Here is a 21,341-nt window from a genome sequence, read left to right on the forward strand (position 1 = left end):
TTTTGCCAATATTCTCATGGAGTCAAAATTCGTATCTTCCAATGATGGATTCAATCCTATTGAAACTTTCATGTTGTAGCAAGTCAAGATATGCCATGATTTCTATAAAGAATGAAGACATCTAGTAAAGAAGGTGTGCTTCAAATCAAAGAAGCGGTAATTCATTTGGTGTCCATTTCCCCAATGGTTGATTGAGAGTTTGAGTTTGTGTGGGAATGCACCAAGAACTTTGCTTCAAAGAAAGAAAAAAAAAGTTAAAGGTGTTGGTGGAAAGTTGTTCCGAGTTTACATTCGGACATCGTCAAGGTTTTTAAAGTGTGAGAGGCTCCATAATGTGCCAATCTATAAAGGAGAATTCATGACAACTCGAACGAGAAAAACTTGATTACATCAAGTTCTCAAATGACAATAGACGATCCGTCAAAGAGAGTTAGAGGCTATCAAAAGACACAACACCATGGTTATCAAGGTGAATGTAGTGGTACAAAGTGCAAGTGACTCCTGATTCTGTGATCATTCAGCATCGCCAAGTACAAGGCCTTTCAAAACAATCCCTAGAATTGTTTCAATTCTTTTTTGTCTTCTTCCTTCTTTAGTTTCATGTTTGTAGATTGAAGAGGAGGCATTACATGAAAATGTGTAATTACATGTAATACGACTTACTTGTGTAATAACATGTAATATAATAATTTCTCTTGTTAGTTAGATCGGGTCATAGTTGGTTGAGTTGCTCCCATTTTTTCCTCCCTTTTCTCAATTCCTTTGCCTATATAAAGGAGTGCCCCCTCATTGTAAAAATCCTCTTTTATTGTATGCAAGAGAGCTCTAGAGAAATTGTGCAAGCATAACTTTGATTGGATAGTGCCATTTTGAAAGAAAAGGGAATATGAAGAATCAATTGAAATTGAACTTTGATTGAGTGCAATTGTTACTTGTGTAAGTTAGAAGCTTTGATTGTAATTTGTGCCTATTGTCTTTGATTCATGTTATTAATGTGTGTTCAATAATAGAGTGTAGTGAGTTAAGAAGCAATTAGAGCCGAAGCTTTTATTGGGAGCAGTTGTGGTAATACATAGACTAGAAACTTTGATTGTAGCTTGTGTTACCATATCAAATTCACAAAAAATAGTTAGAATTTCCCTACTTCTAGAAATCTTTGCGCCCCAATGGTAGAGCTTTTTCTTATAGAACAGAGATCATCTACATGTGGAAGTCTTTGCGCCCCAATAGTAGTGATTTTTCTTATAAATTAGACAAACAAGACTTAGAGCCAAACTGGTATGCTTTCAATCAGCCTTTGAGTTGGTGTTGGTTTATCAGTATCACTGTTTCGAGCTATTAGATAGAAGTGTAGTTAGAGATTTCATCTTACCCATTACTCGCTTCGTGAGTAAGTGGGTCCTTTCTTGAAAATTACGAGGAAAGAATATTGGTAACACCCCTTACAAAATCTCTCAACTTCTTGCTTACCTTGAGTTGATCCAACGAACGGTGAGAAGGGGGAGCCTTCCCTTTAATGTAGGAGAGACTTGGTCTCATACGCTGTGGCTGGTCTACCTATTTTGTGACTAGTTTTTCACAAAACTTGTTGGTTGCAAAATATCCACCCTACAAAATTTAGCTATCTGCAAAGGTTGTCATACTTGAATTGAAAGTGGATTTGTATCTATGCAACATAGATATAAATTTATCATTTAATTATGTGCAGCTCTCATTGTAGCTTTAGCTGGAAATTCAACATCATCTTTTCAAGAGGATATATCACTAAACCTTTCACTCAGCTTGTTAATAAAATTACCTTCAAGCACATGATGGAGTAGCAACATAGTGGCACACAAACTGATTAATTATGAAGTTTATATGACACCTGATATATCCAAAAAGGCATCCTTCAAGAGCTTGGCATCTGATTATAGCAAGATTTAATGACATAGTTACTGTTAATACTAACTATCACTTCCATCTTGATCTAACCAGTTGGGTAAGTCGGATTATGGAGATACCATGTTTGGGAATTTTACCATGTTTGGGATTATAGTGCTGAGGTTGTCTACAAATATAATAGACGTCTGAGCCTTGGCAATCAATGTTACAATTGATCTTCAAGTGCATGATTCTTTGCATCTGTATTACAGTTAATTTATTAATGCTAAAGAGTGTCATCAACCTACTTTCATGGATATGAAATTACAATTGATCTCCATAGAAGCCTGATGGGTTTGAGGCCATAAAGTATTTTGGTTCCATCTTTCAAATATATGATAACTAGTTGCCACTGATTTTATCATATATTTATAATAAAAAGGAATTGTGGGAATATCTTTGAATCTTCATGTTTTTGGCACCAAAGGTTATTTTGGTTTCATCTTTTGTCTTTCTGAACCTCTTTGTTCTACTTTGTTCTGTACCCTTTTTTGCATAGCATAGAAAAGTGGCTCAGAATCCTGTGTGCCAACCACTGTCGTATATCCTTGTGATTTGCATTGAAAACAATTCTAAAATGTTTATTTTTTTTGCTTTATGGTCTGACTGGCCACAGCAGAGTCCTGCGTGTGGGACTCCGTGAGTCAACCAGGACTCTGCCAAGTACGAGCCCAGAGCTAAAAAGACTCTGGAGCCCTGGCTTGGCTTGAGACTTGCAGAGTCCTGTATCACTGATCAAAATGATGTGGTTTGATCTTTATAAGTTTATACTGAATCAACTAAAACAATTAAAAAATAAAAAATATCCCCGATCAGCAATGCAACCTATGAAAATCTAAAATTAAAGACACAGCTCTATTAGCAATCTTAAAGCCTGTCTTCCACATCAAATAAGGGTTTAGTCACTGATCTGCTTTTGAAAAGCGTGTGGGAAAAATTCGCTTTAGTTTTTACGAGTTCTTAAGTAATGCAAGTTTTGGCAAGGAAGGGCGACTTCAGGCCATTATTTTGAATACCAGTCGCAATATTCCAAAAAAATGGAGCAGACTTTTTGCAATGATTACTTGCAATGTGGATTTTAAGGTGAGTTGTCTTTGAGTTTTTAAGCTATGACCTTCTATTACATGTGTTCTATCATCATCCAAATAATTTTTTGGTTCAACCAGAATTTAATAACATACTCGACATACTATTCTCTGCAGAAGTAGCTATGTAAAAATGCACTAGAATAGAAGTCCAATAACTAGTTGTATCACTAATATCTTCTGGAGATGCCATAAAACCACACACTTTCTTCTTTGGGCCTCACTTCATTTGAACTGCCAAATTAGCCTAAGCTTGTGACTTTTATCATTTATGGAATAGATCATATTCTGTTTCTGAAATCAAATTACAATTGGCCTTCAATAAGGGAAACATAATAAAACAGATTTAAAAATCAGAGTTAAAACCTTTTTTTGGAGAAATGTATGAGAGCACGGTTTGCTTGTACTTGTAAAACAACAGACAGAAGAGCAAAATTTACTTGCTCATCAATTTGGCAAGTTGCTATCTCAATTGTGACAGACTTTCTGTGGATCTGGGCTTTTCAAGTTCTTAATTACCTATTGTTAAGCTAATGTGAACAACTATTAGTTATACCTAATAGCTGAGTCTAAGTGCATATTTGCTATTTTATGATATAGTTGTGGCTTATTGAGGAGTATACTTATTAGTATAGTACTCTACATAGAGCATAGCAAAATGGAGTTGTGGAAGGAATAGAATGGTTATGGGGATGGCAAGGCGCATGGCACACAATTGGAATGCAACATATTGATAATGGCCAGAAATTGTGAATACAACTGTTTACATCCTTAATCAAAGTCATTGTAAGGTGTTGGAGAATATCGCTCCCAAGGAAACATGACCAGGAAGGAAACACATTGACCAGCCTAAATTATTGAGAATTCTCTTATTCAATGTTAAGATTTTTGTTAGCCTTGTAATATGAAGAATATTGATACACTCATATCTAACAGTGAAAAGGAGTCATTATTTAGGAGGTCGAGATATATACCATACAATTTTGGGTCTAGTGGGTGATCTTTTGACTTCCTAGGTGTATTTATCACATGAAAATTGCAGATGCAAGTTGAGCAACAATGGTTGCTCAAATACATGTAGTCGGTTGAATGGTCTACCTCTTCCAATCACTTGGTGATAAAAGCAAAATCAAGCAACTATGGTTTTGTACTGCCTACCTCTCTCTCTCTATTGGTTGAGCCCCAACATTTTGCTTGTTGGAATCAATTAATAGATGTCAAGTTGGCCAATTACATTGCAGTTTCCCCTTTCTGAAATAAGATTTAATAATAAATACTAAATAAAATTAAAATATGAAAATAAATAGACAAAGAAATAAATAATTAGCTGATAGGCTATTGTTCAAGAGACTTTCATCGGATTTGGTGATGTCTCATACCAGAAAAAAAGTTTCCCAGATTGCAAAAAGTTTCCGATCTTGACAGATATTTGGCCATTCCAAAGTCATAGGGTCCACAGACCTTTTGCCCAGTGAACATCAAGTTCTATTAAATTAGGCATCAATTATGCCGACATAGTATATTGTGTGCATGTTATACTTTCTGCATGAATATTACTGAAATATTTGATTAATGCGTTGACAGTATTTTTAGGTTGACTTGTCAGCCAACGAGATCAAATATATCTGGGAAATTCCAGAGAGTTGGGACCAATTTCATGTGTGATTTGCATTGAGAAATTTTAATCCAATGCCTTTTCGCTCTGTCAGCTGCTAAATGATTAGCTTCTTAGTACATAATTAGAATTCCCCTCTATTTTGAGGCATCGCTATGTATTCATTTAGGAAAGGAACTATAAATTGTCAGAAACCTGTCATTCGTATTGTTTCTGTTTAGTAGATTTGGCGGACCAAAATTAGAAAATGTGCTAGCACATAGAAAAAGTTGGAGTTTACTAGAATTGACTAGTGAAAAAAGGAGATATGGTGCAGTTAGCATATCTTCTCTTACTTCTCCTGTGATTTGCAGATGGCTCTGTATAATGTCTCCTTTTATTTTCCCTTTTAGTGTTACAAGAGTATTTACTTGATTTCATTTTTTTTAATATAAAAAATATTTTTATATAAAATAACATTTAAGGACCATGTGTTGATTGTTTATTTTGAATCGCCAAGAATCATTTCATAGCTATTATTAAGACTGTGTTCCACTTCCTGAAATTAGCCACAGGCAATGTAGTCCCAGACGGTCCCAAGCTCACCACTTCAGTGAGCCAATCAATGGTCTCGATTTTCTAGGAGATGCCTTTGCCTTCAATGTAATTTATACTGCACAGTTGATGAGACCAGATTGCTATTCACTGGACAATTTCCACATCAATGCCCATGTTCTGAATTATCAGAAGAAGTTCGCTGAAATGTTTGGAAGGTTAGTTTTATGAATTGAATGAGAGCCCATGGAGAAAGCCAAGCAGCTACGTTGGCTTGGTTTGTGTTGACTTCAGACTTTAATGATTTGGACAATATAAGCACGAAGACCATATTCGCTTCAAACTTGGAAATTCGACATTTGATTCACTCAAATTTGAAGTTGGTTCAAAATCGTTACAAATTTGTCTGTTACCATCAGAATTCCCTCTAAATTCGTAGTTTCAAACACTGGTCGAATTCAGAGGAATTTTGAGCGAATTTGGTTGCCGTTAGCGGAGCTCGGAAGGAATGTGAAACGAATTTGGGTGAATTTCGAGGCCATGTCATCTTATTGACTTGTCAACTTAGTTTTAGGTAGCGATTTACATATTAAAACCTTAAATGATGCCGTTTGGGATTTTTCCATATTGCAACCCGTGTTTGGCAGCGATAGTTTGGGGTTTTTGGCAGTGGTAGTTTGGACGTGCATGTTTGCTGTTGGCTTGGTCTGGTCCCCGTTGGAAGGAGCTCGTCCCCATTTATTGGCTTGGTTTGGATATTATTTGATGATTTTTAATGATACATTGATATTTGATCACATATGAGTCTATGACTGATTACTGATTATTAGTATCCTTGACATTGGTGTTTTAAAGATTTTGAACAAAAACATTCATATGGTGGTTTATTTTGACATTTTGTCATGCCATTCAAACAAAATCGTTAGTATATGTGGTGGTGTATTTTGCTAAATTGCTTTATATATGCATAGTGGTGTATGAACTTATTTGTTGGAGCATATTTTTACATATATGTAAAAAAGACAAAAGACTTGTATGGATGAACCCAAAATGAACCCGAACCCAACCCAAAAAATATTTGAGCGAATTCCGAACCCGAATGTCGAACCGCATCTGAACCAGCAACTTAGGATAAAAGTAATAAGAAGTTGATTATATAATAATAATACAAAATTAGATTAACCATTTAAGTTTATAGCTCAAATAATATGAGATATAAAATGAATACACATTTAATAAATATTAACTTTTCCTTATCTTTCATTTTTTTTGTTGATTAAATCTGTGAAAATGAATAAATCTGTCCCAAATAAGAGAAGAAAGCGACAAAAAATTCAAATAGTTAGCTACTTCAAATTAAATATATTAAATTTTATTATAAAAATATAGTACGCAAAATTACATATTTTCTAAGCTTTTTCTTCCATATGAGGAACATTGATAACTTATTATGGAAAAGTTACAATTACTCGTATTAATAACTAAAACATCTAAAATTTAAAAACCTTTGAAGTAAAAAAAATGAACAAATTTATCACTACATATTTTTACACATTTTTAAATAGATAAATTAAAAATAATTTTAGAAATCTTGTTGGGTTCAGTAATAAATTTTAACTAAATATCAAAGAAATCTTTTTTTAACTTAATTTTATACTTATATTGATAAAACATTATAAATATTAAACTTGTTGATAGAATGCTTTATTTTTTAAAATTATAGTCGTTATATCATATCTATATTATAAATAATTACACCAGCAACAATATAGGGCAAGAAAGAAAAAAACCGCAAAATAGAACAATAGTAAATATCAAAGTCTAGAAGGAGAGGATGGAATGAGAACAACATTTTCAAACTGGCAAGAACATACGTAAGATGTTGATTCAAATTATTTGTGACAATTTCTTGTGTATTCTTTGAAAAAATGTCATAGCTTCTTGACAAGTAATATATTTAAATTATACATTTGTGTTTTTTAAAAAGGTGGCACCATGCACATCTAGATACAAGCAAAGATCCAATTGACTACCATCAAGTTTTTAAAGGCTAATCAATTAAAAATTTCCTACGCCCTTCCATTTTTCCTTGTTTTAAGTTGAATATTGCTTGTTGGTTGTTACTTTACCAGAAATAAGATAATCTACTTATATAGGTAGCCTTGCAAAATCCAAGAAATACATTTCATTCAATTATTGGTGTTCACCATCAACACTAACTACGTTAGAGTTACAATATAGCTAAAATAACTGTTTAATTAAGCATGTTATAATCGTAAGACTGATTTCACTCACATAGAGATGGTCACATTTACTCATGGCCAATCACATATTTGATGGTTTTCTGGAGAAGAATATTGTACATTTGTTGGTGACGGATATTGCTACAAAAGCACTGATTTTACTGTTTGGATAGGGGAAGTCTGCCACCATGGTAAGAAAGAACAGTGTAATTATGTTGTGAAGGAACCGTATTTTGGTGATTAGGATAATGGAGTTGGATGTTTAGAGCTTATCAATACTCCAAATGAATTTAAATGTATTATTATTTGATAATAAATTTTGTCTCATATACCCGTTGGCTTATTGTTGCAGTCCATGTCAAAGGAAATTGTAAGATTCATTCGAACAATGTTTTCCCGTGATCTGCATAACTGCCGAGTTGGAATGTGGCAGTAATAACTAAACAATAATTGTGTCATTTGGTAAACAACAAGAATATATAAGTCGATATTATGATAATGGGTAAGGCACTGATTGATAAAAAATAAAAAGTCAAAAGGATGTGAGTATTACCAGATGCAGTGATTAATATATGTGCAACGTTTAATATTTGTTAAGCCAGAAAATACCAATTCACACGGAATGGTGCAATTAAGGAATAGAGACAATCATGAAAAGGCATGAGGCTTGTCTTTTGAACATAACTTATCATCCATACGAAGGATATAAGGAGCCACTGAAATTCACTTCAATGGGAGGGGTTTTGGAGATGATCAGAATATTATGGATTATTAAATATATATATTGCATACTGATCAAATAGATTTAGATCAAGGGAAAGATAAGATATTTGATACTCTTCGAGGAAGAATAAGCAAGTTAATTGTTTACAGTTGGCAGCATTTGGATGGCGGCAATTATGCAGCATTGTGTGACAGCAATTGTTATGTACCTGGCTGTGAGTTTAATATTGATCTACAGAATGATATATCTGAATTCTATAAAGGATAAAGGACCACCATATGGTCTAATATATATAGTAATAATATAGTACTTAATAATATATACTTCGCGAATTCCTTACTTTTTTGCTAATACAGTTAAGTAGATAGGTTTTTGTTGTGTAGAGAGAGGTGGAGTAATTTCGGTCACATAACGGGTAGGTCCCAAGATGGATAAGAACCTTGAAGGAACCCACTTGTACCCTGTTTCACGCACCCTGCCACAGTAATTCCACCATCCTTCTTAAGGTTATTCATTAGGAGAGAAGAAAGGAATTAGGGCTTAATTATGTATTATGAATTAGTAATTGTTTCTTAATTTATCTGATTTAAATGCATTTTAATGGTTGTAAATCATTAATAATTGAAAGCCTCTTAGTAGGGAACATACACATTGCCATTTCCAACTGTAATCCTAAACCTAGTTGGGAGTTTTAGGGTAAATCAATTTAATGTCCCAGTTGGGAACATTGCACACATAAATAGATTCTCCCATCGAGCATGATTATATTTTTTACCTGCTTTGTTCATTCACTTGTATTGTAGCACACAAAAGTTTAGGTCTGTGCTGCTATAAGCACGTCATGAAGTTCATATTGTATGCTCTGTAATATTGCAAGGGGTGGATATGACAAGGCTATGCTAGAAAGAAGTTTACAGTTAATGGAATTCTATTGATATGTCTGTTTTACTCAGAAATCAATAAGGTTAATGGAATTCTATTGAGGGAGCCCACTTGTACCCTATTTCATGCACTTTGGCACGGTAATTCCACCATCCTTCTTAAGGTTATTGATTAGGAGGGAAGAAAGGAGTTAGGGCTTAAGTATGTATTATTAATTAGTAATTGTTTCTTAATTTGATCTGATTTAAATGCATTGTAATGGTTGTAAATCATTAATAATTGACAGCCTCTTAGTAGGGAACGTTGCACATTGCCATTTCCAATTGTAATCCTAACACTAGTTGGGAATTTTAGGGTAAATCAATTAAAGTCCCAGTTGGGGACATTGCATGGATAAATAGATTCTCCCATTGAGCATGATTATATTTTCCACCTGCTTTGTTCATTCACTTGTATTGAGTGCAGAAGTTTAGGTCTGTGCTGCTATAAGCATGTCATGAAGTTCATATTGTATGCTCTGTAACATTGCAACGGGTGGCAATGAAAAGGCTATGCTAGAAAAAAGTTTACAGTCAATGGAATTCTATTGATTTATCTCTTTTACTCAAATGGATATCTGTTCTTTGATCTTTTCAGGAAGGTGGAAACAATTCTGGATGCTCTAGCACAGAAGGTATCAAAGCCTCGTCTTTCTTTAACAGATAAAATGCAGATTGCACTTGGTAAATTCTATGTTCCTTGATTTGTAGTTTTTAGGTGTTGTAGGGACTGCCTTAACTTTTTTATGATGTCATTAGAACAGGCAGGAAATGGAGACTGAAAAATGAATAGCAAGAAAACATTTTTTACCCTACTCTTATCATATTTTAACATTCCTTTATCATATTTTAATGTTCCTTTAGAATACTTCTTACAAATGTATGGCTAGGAAAGCTTCAAGCTGAGACTTGGGTCTATAAGTTGAATTTCAAAATGGGGTTTAGTGGTTGTCACTAATCTGAACTGTGTGAAAATGTTTAAAATTGGAGAGAGTGCTTCTTGAAGCATTAGGACCATAAACTTGATTTTAGTATTTTTAACCATTAGTTAGCAGAGGTTGGAAAAATCAGCAAGAATGTCTAATTGTCTATACAGTCTCCCAGGAAAATGATCTAGGACCATAATTTAAAGATTATTTAAGGTACAATCATCCTCTTTATGTCCTGTCTCCTAGAGCAAATAGACCAGGCAAGTTAGGGACCACTGATCTACTTTAGATGCTTCCAACATAAATAAATAGTTTGTTGGAAGTTTAGGACTGGCCCGGTACTATCTTACAGTTTCCTGATAGCAAGAATAGCTAGATGCCAGTGGTGACACCATCTGAAGTAACTTGTTCTTGGTTCATAGAATGAACAAACAATTCAAGGAGACTGATGAGAGCCTAGTGTATGGGTTTAACTTTTTTTCAGAACATAAATGAGATAGTTTTGCAGTGTCTCCCGAAGCCTCAATCCTTCACCATTATCCTACCATGCTCAAGCTGTTTGGGAAGTGGCACTAATTTGTGGCATACTATTTTATGAAAATTTTACAGATAATAAGTCTTGCACTTAATTGAGCAAGAGTTTTTGCTTGATTTATAAACAGCATGAATAATGTTTTGCAGCAAAAAGGGGGAAAGCCCAATCAAATGCCAACAAAGAATAATTATGCAATGCAAAGAACAAGCCAGTGCACACTGTAATAGAGAAATTTTGCTGACATCCCTTGCAACTTGCATCATTTCTATTGGAAATTTTCCAACCAATAGTCATCTTTATGTATCCAAAAGTGGAAGACTGAAGTGATCTGTATGGGAGACTGATTAGGGTTGTCGTAAAGAGAATTACTGTGATTGTGGATTACTGCTCACTTTTAATCAAAGTTGCATGGACATGGGTATAGTATTTAATACACATTCTGTCATTTTGGAAGACCCTTAATATGAAAATGGCAAGATACGCCTATATAAAAATACATTTCCTAGCAAACATGCATTTATTTCTCTAATGATGATGATTAGGGTGATAAATCCATTATGGAAGACTGAAGGGATCTGTATGGGAGACTGATTAGGGTTGTCATAAAGAGAATTGCTTTGATTGTGGATTACTGCCCACTTTTAATCAAAGTTGCATGGACATGGATATGGTATTTAATACACATACTGCCATTTTGGAAGACCCCTAATATGAAAATGGCAAGATATGACTTTATAAAAATACATTTCCTAGCAAACATGCATTTATTTCTCTAATGATGATGATGGGGTGATAAGTCCATTATAGCTAGTTGAATTGAATGAATTATAATTAGATAGAGGTTGTGTAAGAAAGTCAAATTGTTAAAAAAAATGAATGAGCCTATGGGAGATCCATATGGCCACTCATAAATGAAAATAAAAGTGAGCGCTCTATCTTTTAAAAAATATCAAGATAATTGCATTGAGGAAAATCAAGAAACTAATTTTTTTTTTTTCTACATCTTGGAAATTCTTCTCTTCTAAACTGAATATAGCCATGATGATAGAAAACTTAAATAATGATATGTTGGTCTTTAGATTTCTAGGTACTTTGGCTGATTTATTTTATCTGATGAATGTGAAATTCTTGGACATAGAATAATGAGAGGCGTTGTACCACACTCCTGATGATATTTGACTTAGTTATAAAAGTATTAATATATCCATAGATATTAGAATCGTATCATGTGCACGAGAATCACCTTAAAAAAATCATGGAGGGAAAAGGAAAATCGTCTGGGAAAAATACTAGAAAGATTATGTAGAATTAGAAAGAAAGTTGAGAAAAAATGTCCACAAAAGATTTATTTACAACCCAAAATCCTATTTTTTACCCACAAAATTTTGATTCAAACAACAGATTTTTGGAGATTTGGACAATTTTTTATAGATCAAATCTTTACAAATCTGGTGTAGCTAAAACAATATGATTTTCTGAAGGCCCACACATTGGTGTCCATCTTGTATCAATGTTGTACAACATTTGTACTCGTAATGTCACTACTAAGTATGGTAGTATGCGTGCAAGGGAGGGGGTTGACCTATCCTGCAACTTTTCTTTTAATCATTTGTTTCAGCCAAACTTAAGCATTAGCTCTTTGGAGCTCATCCATTTTGTGTTTGTCCACTTGGAGTTGCACAATTTCTTCATCCAAATAAATATTGTTGGGAAGGGAGACTGTCTTTTTGAATTCCAAGGCATACATAGCAACCTTCCTTGGTGAATTGGAACTAAATGATACGTATGCCATCCAATTTCATCTTTGGTTTGCCAAAATGATGCCTTAAACCCAAGGTCTCATGCTGGATGGTATGGCTGGCCTACAATGGATTAATGGGTTTTGGGAGTCCATATTTTATTTAGATTGTTTTGCTCATTCTTCTTTGATAGTAGTCTAATTAAATTTCAGTGATTGGAGAGACTGTTTCCTAACAAAATGCCAAATTTGATGGTGGAATGTCAAGAAAGGGTTGCCCATTGAAAGTTAGGAAGGTAGTACACTTTTTAAATAGTGTGATTGTGGATCTATTAAGGGCCCATAACCTAACTACAGTACAAATATAACCATGCGTATAGGGTAACAATATTACCCCCTTGACATCATTACAAAATTAACACCATCAAAGTATCATCTTGTGAAGTCGGGTTACCTTACTTTACCCCTACAATACACATTATATCTTGTTGGGTGGATATTTTGCAACCGACAATTTTGTGAAAATCTAGTCTCTAAATAGGAAGGCCAGCCACAGCGTATGAGACCAAGTCTCTCCTACATTAAAGGGAAGGCTCCTTCTTCTCACCGTTCCTTGGATCAACTCAAGGTAAGCAAGACGTTGAGTGATTTTGTAAGGGGTGTTACCAATATTCTTTCCTTGTAATTTTTAGGAAAGAATCCACTTACTCGCAGAGTGAGTAATGGGCAAGATGAAATCTCTAACTACACTTATATCTAGTAGCTGGAAACGGTGATACCGATAAACCAAGACCAACTCAAACGCTGATTGAAAGCGTACCGGTTTGGCTCTAAGTCTTGTTTGTTTAATTTATAAGAAAAATCACTACCATTGGGGCACAAAGACTTCCATAAGTAGATGATTTCTATTCTATAAGAAAAACCTCTACCATTGGCATGCAAAGACTTCTAGAAATAGTGAAATTCTAACTATCTTTCATGAATTTGAGATGACAGTACAAGCTATAGTCAAATCTTCTAGTCTATGTATCACCACAATTACTCCTAGTCAAATCTTCAGCTCTGTTTGCTTCTTAACTCACTATGCTCTATTATTAAACACACAATAATGACATGAATCAAAGACAATAGGCACAAATTACAGTCAAAGCTTCTAATTTGCTCTATCACAATTGCTTCTAGTCAAAGCTTTGAATCCAATTGCTTCTTTTTTTCACTTTTCTCCCAAATTAGTACTACATAATCAAAGTTATGCTTGCACAAGTTTGGCAGGGCTTCCTTGCATACAACAAAAGATGACTTTTACCATGAGGGTGCATTGCTAATATAGACAAAGAAGTTGAGAAAAAGATGGAGGAGAAAGTGGGAGCAACTCAACCATGACCTGGTTTAACTAATAAGAGAAATTATTGGATTACATGTCATTACACATGTAAATTGTATTACATGTAATTACACATTTTTCATGTAATACATCCTCTTCAAATTCAAACATGAAAGAAGAAGAAGAAGAAAGACGGGAAATGAAACAATCCTAAGGGTTGTTCTGAATGGCCTTGTACTTGGCGATGCTATCCTGGATGATCACAGGATTGTGAGTTCCTGTTATTTGTGCCACTGCATTCACCTTGATAACCATGGTGTTGCCTCTTTTGGTAGCCTCCAACTCTCTTTGATGGATTGTCCGTTGTCATTTGAAAACTTGATGTGATGAAGCTTTTTCTCATTTGAGTTGTCATGAATTCTCCTTGGTAGATTGGCACATTATGGAGTCTTTAACACTTTGAAAACCTTCTTGATGGTGTCTGGACATAAACTCGATGAGTTTCCACCAACACCTTTAACTTTTTTTTTTGAAGCAAGTGCTTAGCGCATTCCATCACGAACTCAGGTTCTCAGACAACCATTGGAAAAATGGAGACCAAATGAATACTGCTTCTTTGATTTGAAGCACTTCTTCTTGACAGGATGTTACTGTTCTTTGAAGAAATTATGACATATCTTTGAAAAGTGTGCTGCAACATAAAGTCAAAAACATCTTCCAGTGAGATTAGATCCATGAAAAACATTTGGATTTGAGTTACAATGACGAATCCATGAGAAGTGCATATTCAAAGTATGGATTAGATACTTATGGAACACATGTGATGGCTGAAAATGAACCGAAAAACATACGTATTTGGGCAAAAAGGGCAAAAATCGGATTCTCAAGGGTGGATTACATGTGGGAAAAGATGGGCTTTTGTGGATATGGCCAACAATGCAAGTTGGGATGCATATGGATGTGTGCAAATGGCAACTTTGGTGTTTAAAGAGTGACATTCTACCAAAGTTAAATTCTCCAGATGCAACTACATGTAAAGTGATTTACATGTAATCCAGACTTGATGTACTCATGCAATGATAAGAATTGTTGATGTTTGGTAGCTTCAGTCGGATAAGCCTATGAATATATATAATTATATCTGGGATATAATTTATATATATTTGTTATATTTGAGATATGAGTTTATTATTATTATTTGAGATATGAGTTTATTATTCTCTATATATATATATATATATATATAATGTGAGAAATGATATATTGTTATTATATTAGAGAATTTAATACAATGATATATATAATTATCATTATGTTAATGAATGGGCATGTCCCTTCATGGGACATGTCTAATCTTGATCCTTTCTCTATTATAAATATAAGATCGTTGTCTTTGGAAAGGATATACCAAGAAGGCAGTTCAATTACATCTGCAACGATCCTATTAAAATTAACATGGTATTAGAGCTAGGTTGGCAGAAAATCTCAATAAAGAGATTATAAAATACCAGACATGGCATACCATATTGGAAGAAAAAAATAAAGCCTCTACCATGTGCCTCTTCAGTTTTTTTTATGATTAAAGAATTACAATGGTTGACTCTGGACTTACATAGATTTCACATTGGAATCAATTTACACAAAAACAAACATAGCTATCATATGGCATCCATGAATACTATTGGGTTTTGTTTGGCTGGAGAACGATATCCATGACTAGTTCACTCATTATGGGGTAGAGAAATTTACGATCCTGTTAACATGCAAAATGCCAATTGTTTATAGTTGTTGAAGCACTGTTACTGTGAAAGATATTTGGTATTTGGGAGAATGTGGAAAGCATACAAGTTTTGGGTAGATGTTATGAGCTTTCATGCGTGTGTTGAGTTGAAGAGCTTGTGACTATGGTAACTGTTAGTTTAAAATTATCAAAGGTGAAGATATTGTCGTTTCAAGGGATTTCAAAGTTGAATCTGATTTTTAAGAAACCAAGCTCATGTTTCTTCTGTGCAATATATATTAGTTCACCAACAATACGGTTCTAAGTGAACAAATGATACAGTTGTCCTTGCTTCTATGGATGCAGAAATAATGAGTGGCATGAATATTAGCGTGGGTATCAAATTGTGTAAATATGTGTAAGGTGAACAAATAGTGTATTCACAAGGTTGTTGAGATGTTACATCATCTGTATTACCATGGTTGAAAGGGGAGTCCAGTCTATATCCTTCAGTGTGACTGTTTGAATGAGGGAATGACAAAACGGTCAAGATGTAGACTAATACTATTGGAGGAATTTGTGCTGCTTCATAGTGTATCCAGACTGTTATATAGGCACCTCTTCAAACATTGTTCTAGTTGATGACAACGAAAAGGGCCCACCACATAGAATCTGCGATGGAAGTTACCCATATAATCTTGTCAATTACCCACATTAGCATGAAATGGAGTATAAGGGAGATTGATACGTTGTGTGTAGTACCTATCCTTCGTGCATTAAGATTACCCACGTGGATGGGGGTAGAAGTAAGTATTATTATTATGATTGTGTTAATTAACAATATTTATATATAGTAGTGATATATATATTATAAGTGAGATTATCTCTTATATATATATATATATATATATATATATATATAATTGAGAATTATAATGTGAATCATAATAGTAATGATAAATATCTTTATGTTGTTAGTATAGGTAAGATCTAAACTACTAACATCCTTATTTGAATTATAAGTATTGTGTGCCTTGATCTTTTCCTTCGAGAATGTTATTGTAGGCAAAAGAGGGAGATTGAGACTCAGAGGGAGATTGATATTTCAGGCAACCTTGAAAGAGAGGGAGTAGATAGGGGATGTGATTCAGTCAACCTTTGGAAATCTTGGTAATATCGATTTAGAGGGAGTAAACCATGTTGTGATGGATTCTCTAGTGATGAATAGATTTTAGTAGTCAAGAGGACTGAGATTTATGGATATACCTCGTAACTAGGTGATTTTTAATGGGCTTACCCCCTTGTGTACATCATGAGGAGTGACGACTTCCAAATGATGTCACTCGTATTTGCAAAAGTTATTGAAAGGTGACGATCTTACAATAACTTAATTTTCTATTATGATGAATATCTTACGATGTTTATGCAAATCATGATAGATTATGCTTTGGTTAGTGGAGATTTATATGGTAAGCATTGTGAAAATGCGTGTGCACATACCTTATAAACATTTTTGAGGGCTTGGTGAATGTCATTGATATTCTGGGAGGCCAATACTCTTGATATCCGATGTGATAGCAAACCTTCTTTTGAGTACTTGGTGAATATCATTGATATTCTGGGAGGCCAATACTCTTGATATCAGATGTGATATCAAACCTTATTTTGAGTGCTTGGTGAATATCATTGATATTCTGGGAGGCCAATACTCTTGATATCAGATGTGATATCAAACAATTTTTTTGAGTAATTGCTGAATATCATGTATTCTAGGAGATCAATACTCTTGATATTAGATGTGATATCAAAACCTTTTGAGTATTTGGTGAATATCGAATGTCAATATTTTGGGAGACCAAGATTCGTGATATCAAATGTGATCAAAATAATGAATATCTTGTGATCAAAGATATCTTTAAATTCTGCATACCTAATATTACCAACGGTGTAATATATGTCTTGTGTTTATCCATCCAAGCTAAGAGGGAGTGTTGATGTTTGGTAGCTTCAGTTGGATAAGCCTATGAATATATATAATTATATCTGAGATATAATTTATATATATTTGTATATTTGAGATATGAGTTCATTATTATGTGATATATATATATATATGATGTGAGAAATGATATATTGTTTATTATATTAGAGGGTTTAATACAATGATATATATAATTATCATTATGTTAATGAATGGACATGCCCCTTCATGTGACATGTCTACGCTTGATCCTTTCTCTATTATAAATATAAGATCATTGTCTTTGAAAGGATATACTGAGAAGGCAATTCAATTACATTTGCAACGATCTTATTAAAATTAACAAGAATGAGATTATATGTAAGCGAAATTGGAAAATAGGTTTATTTGTAAATGCATATGAAGGATGAAGTTACATGTTCATGAGGATGGAAGATGAGATTACATGTAATTGCGGATGGAAAATGAGATTACATGTAATCGCATGTGGAGAATGAGATGCAATGTGCTATGGCATGTAATGAAATGATGCAATTGCATGAAAAGGGTGAAGAGATGGAATGGCGGGAAAAAAGTTCTTGGGCAAAAACCTGCAATTTTTTCAACAAGAAGAAAAACAAAAAAAAAAAACAAATAGCCAACGAAAACACGCACAAACAAAACACATACCTTTGATCTTAGACTTAAACATCTCAACAAATACTTTAAAATGCAAATTCAAATTTCGAGTTTGAGAAAAATCCAAAAGTATGGGAATGAGAATTTTCATCATTTTAAAGAAAAAATGCACTTCTCATGGCATCTATATCAACAAGCGTGCAACATCAAGCTAAGATATGCAATGAAATAGCAAGATAAGCATGAATTAATGAGCAAGTTTGAAAATGTCCACTGGGAGATTAAAGAGACAACATAACAAGTTTTATAGACTTGAAGACCAATCTCCCTCAAATCCGGATTTACAAACAACTATTTGACTTCCTCTGCACTTGCAAACAATGAATGATTAATGAGTATTCATTGGTTGAATTTGACAGGAGAATGCCAAAAATGTGGTCTCCAAAGGCAATGACATGTATCAAAACTCAAAAACGACCTCTATTGATCCAAACCTATGGGCTGCAAATGTCATTTTTGGAGTGTTTTTAACAAAAATGTCTCATTTTCATGCAAAAATCTGGGCTGTTTTTGCAAAAATGTGGCTCACAAATGCATATAAGTTGATGGTTTTTGGTAAATTTTATAAAAGGTAACTCTACTATTATACCGACCTGAATCTGCAGATTGGACAGATCCAATATATGCATGAAATATCGCTGAATGAACAGGCCTATATAATTGGTTATTGTCTTCATTATGATTTGCATCTCCTTGGAGTACTTTTGGTGAAGTCTAAATTCATAAACATAGTTAGTTTAATTACTAACTAATTGCCATCCATAAGAGACACCGATCTTATGAATATAATTTGTATAGGGCCGACCTAGAGAGGGACATGTCCTTTCTAAGGACATGCCCTTTGGGTGTATGATATATATATATATATGGGGTGTGAATGTGGATAAAGGACAAACGTCGAAATACAAATCTGCTCCTTTAGCATTTACTGGCTTATATGATTTATAGCAGAGATAAACATTTTATTGTAGAACTATACATCATAGCAAGAACACTTAATTCTCCAGCAAGAGTAAAGGTATTATATCAGTATTGATTAATCAGAGTTTGCAGAAATCTTACATGGTATCAAAGCTCTGGTAGTCGAACCTTGGCTCTGCAAATTAATAATCAGATTTAAAACATATCTAAACAAACATCCTTCTACTTTCAATGGCCAACGCAATCTGACCCGAAGACAGGTTTGATGGAAAAAAAACACTTCGTTGCATGGAAATTCAGAATTATGATGACTCTTGAAGACAATGATGTAATACAGTTTGTTGATAAGGAATCCAATCAACCTGATGTTGATCCTAATAAAACCCATCTGGATTGAAACAGGAAACCCATGAAAATCATATTTGATGGAGTTAAAAATAAAATGATACCTATGCTAATGAAACATCAGACAACATTTAATATGATGAGTGCATATGAGGTTAACAATGCAACTAGAACCCTTGCACTAAAAAGGCAACTAAATCATATAAAAATAAGGAAGGGAGAATCTATGAATCCATACTTCCTAAGGGTGGCTAGTCTAAGAGATGAACTTACAAGTATAGCGACCATAATTGAAGACAAAGAGCTGTCACTTATGGCTATAGATGGGTTACTAGATTCATGGGAAACATTCTCACAAGGAGTAAGTGCTAGAGACAAACTTCCAGACTTCAATAGACTTAAAGGAGATTGCCTTCAAGAAGAATCTAGGCAACTCAAGAAAGGAGGGAAATTGAAAATTGAAGATGAAGAACTTCATGTTCTCAACACAAATTCCTACAAAGGTAAGAAAAAACACTTCAAGAAGAAGAAGGCTCATCAAAGAAATGACAAACATAAGAGAGATTTATCCAAAGTAAAATGCTTTAAATGTGAGAAATTTGGACGCTATAAATCAAATTGCCTAGAGAATACAAAGCAATAAGTAAATTGTACAAACGTTACTAGGAAAGAGGAAAACTATGATCCTGAGAAATGTGTATTGTATTCAGTGCTATCAAATGAAGAAATCAAGCAAATCATAGGTAATTGATAGTGGATCATCTTGACACATTACCGGATACAAAGTACTAGACTCAATATCAGAAGAAGTTAATGACGAAGTTACCATAGGTGATAATTCCACTCATTCTGTCAAAGGAATTGAGAGTTGCACCTTGAAACTGAAGTCAGGTATTTCTCTTCATCTCAAAAGAGTACTCTATGTACCAGTAATCAAGAGGAATCTAATCTCTGTTACAACACTTGAAGATGATGGATATATGTTTGCATTCATGGATGGTAAAATAATGACCTGGTCTAAGAACTCTTCATTTAAGAAATCAAAGTTGATTGGTCAAAGAAAGGGATACTTGTATGAATTAAATATAGAACCTATTCAAGCCTTAATCCATGAAGCTACTGATATAAACAAAGTGTGGCATAGAAGGTTAGGGACCTAAACTTCAAAGCCTTATCAACTATGGAGAAGATGGTTACTGGTTTACCTAAGTTGAAAAAAGATCATTCAAGCATATGCAAAGGATGTGTACTAGGTAAGAACTCCAAAAGTCCATTTCAAAATAACACTAGAAAGACTAACAATGGCTTAAAATTAGTCCACTCAGATTTATGTGGACCTATGTCTGTTCCTTCTCTCGGAGGATTTTTGTACTACGTACTCTTTATGGATGACTTCCCTAGGAAGACGTGGATTTACTTCTTGAAATGTAAAGAATCAGAAGAAATTCTTAAAAGATTTAAAGAATTCAAAACCTTAACTAAAAACCTATCAGGACATAAAATTAAAACTCTTAGGTCTGATAATGGATAGGAATATACTTCATATTTGTTTAAAGATTTTTGTAAAGAAGCAAGAATTAAGAGGGAGTATATTGTTCCTTATAATCCTCAGCAAAATGGGGTAGAAGGAAGAATATGACAAATATAGAAGCAGCAAGAGCTATGAAACTTGATCTAAACTTAGAATTTTATTTTTGGGCAGAAGCCTCATGTACTGCTGTCTATATTCAAAACATAAGTCCTCACTCCCACCTTAGAGATAAAACTCCTGAAGAAGTCTTTTCTAAGGTTAAACCAAATATAAGTTATTTTAGGATATTTGGGTGCCCTGTATACACACATGTTCCAAAACAAAAGAGAACTAAGTTAGAACCTTCCAGAAGGAAAGAAATTTTTGTTGGGTATAGTGAAACTTCCAAGGCATATAGAGTTTACATACATGGTCAGAAAAACATTGAACTTAGTAGGGATATAATATTTGAAGAAGATTTAGCATTAAAAAGAGCTCTAAGTTTTGAAGATCTTTCACATATACCTAGTTATGAAGAAAATCACGAACTTGAGTTTCAGAGGGAGAACATTGAAGAAATTGAAGGGGAAATTCAAAATCTTAATCTTGAGGAAAC

At 33.9% G+C, this 21,341-nt stretch overlaps 1 protein-coding gene across 3 annotated transcripts in view; it reads left to right on the plus strand.

Moving 5' to 3' along the window:
* The window catches only part of LOC149562340 (gamma-secretase subunit APH1-like protein), a 102,094-nt gene that overhangs the window by 39,675 nt on the left and 41,078 nt on the right, over positions 1-21,341 (plus strand). For all 3 annotated transcript variants that reach the window (XM_089825865.1, XM_089825866.1, XM_089825867.1), the window contains one exon: positions 9,643-9,728. In XM_089825865.1, coding sequence (XP_089681991.1) covers positions 9,643-9,728 — 86 coding nt within the window. The remainder of the gene's footprint in view (positions 1-9,642; positions 9,729-21,341) is intronic.

This window comes from Cupressus sempervirens, chromosome 4 (genome assembly GCF_028749045.1).
Source record: "Cupressus sempervirens isolate cs-2001-9-10 chromosome 4, ASM2874904v1, whole genome shotgun sequence".
In the NCBI taxonomy this organism is placed as follows: Eukaryota; Viridiplantae; Streptophyta; class Pinopsida; order Cupressales; family Cupressaceae; genus Cupressus; species Cupressus sempervirens.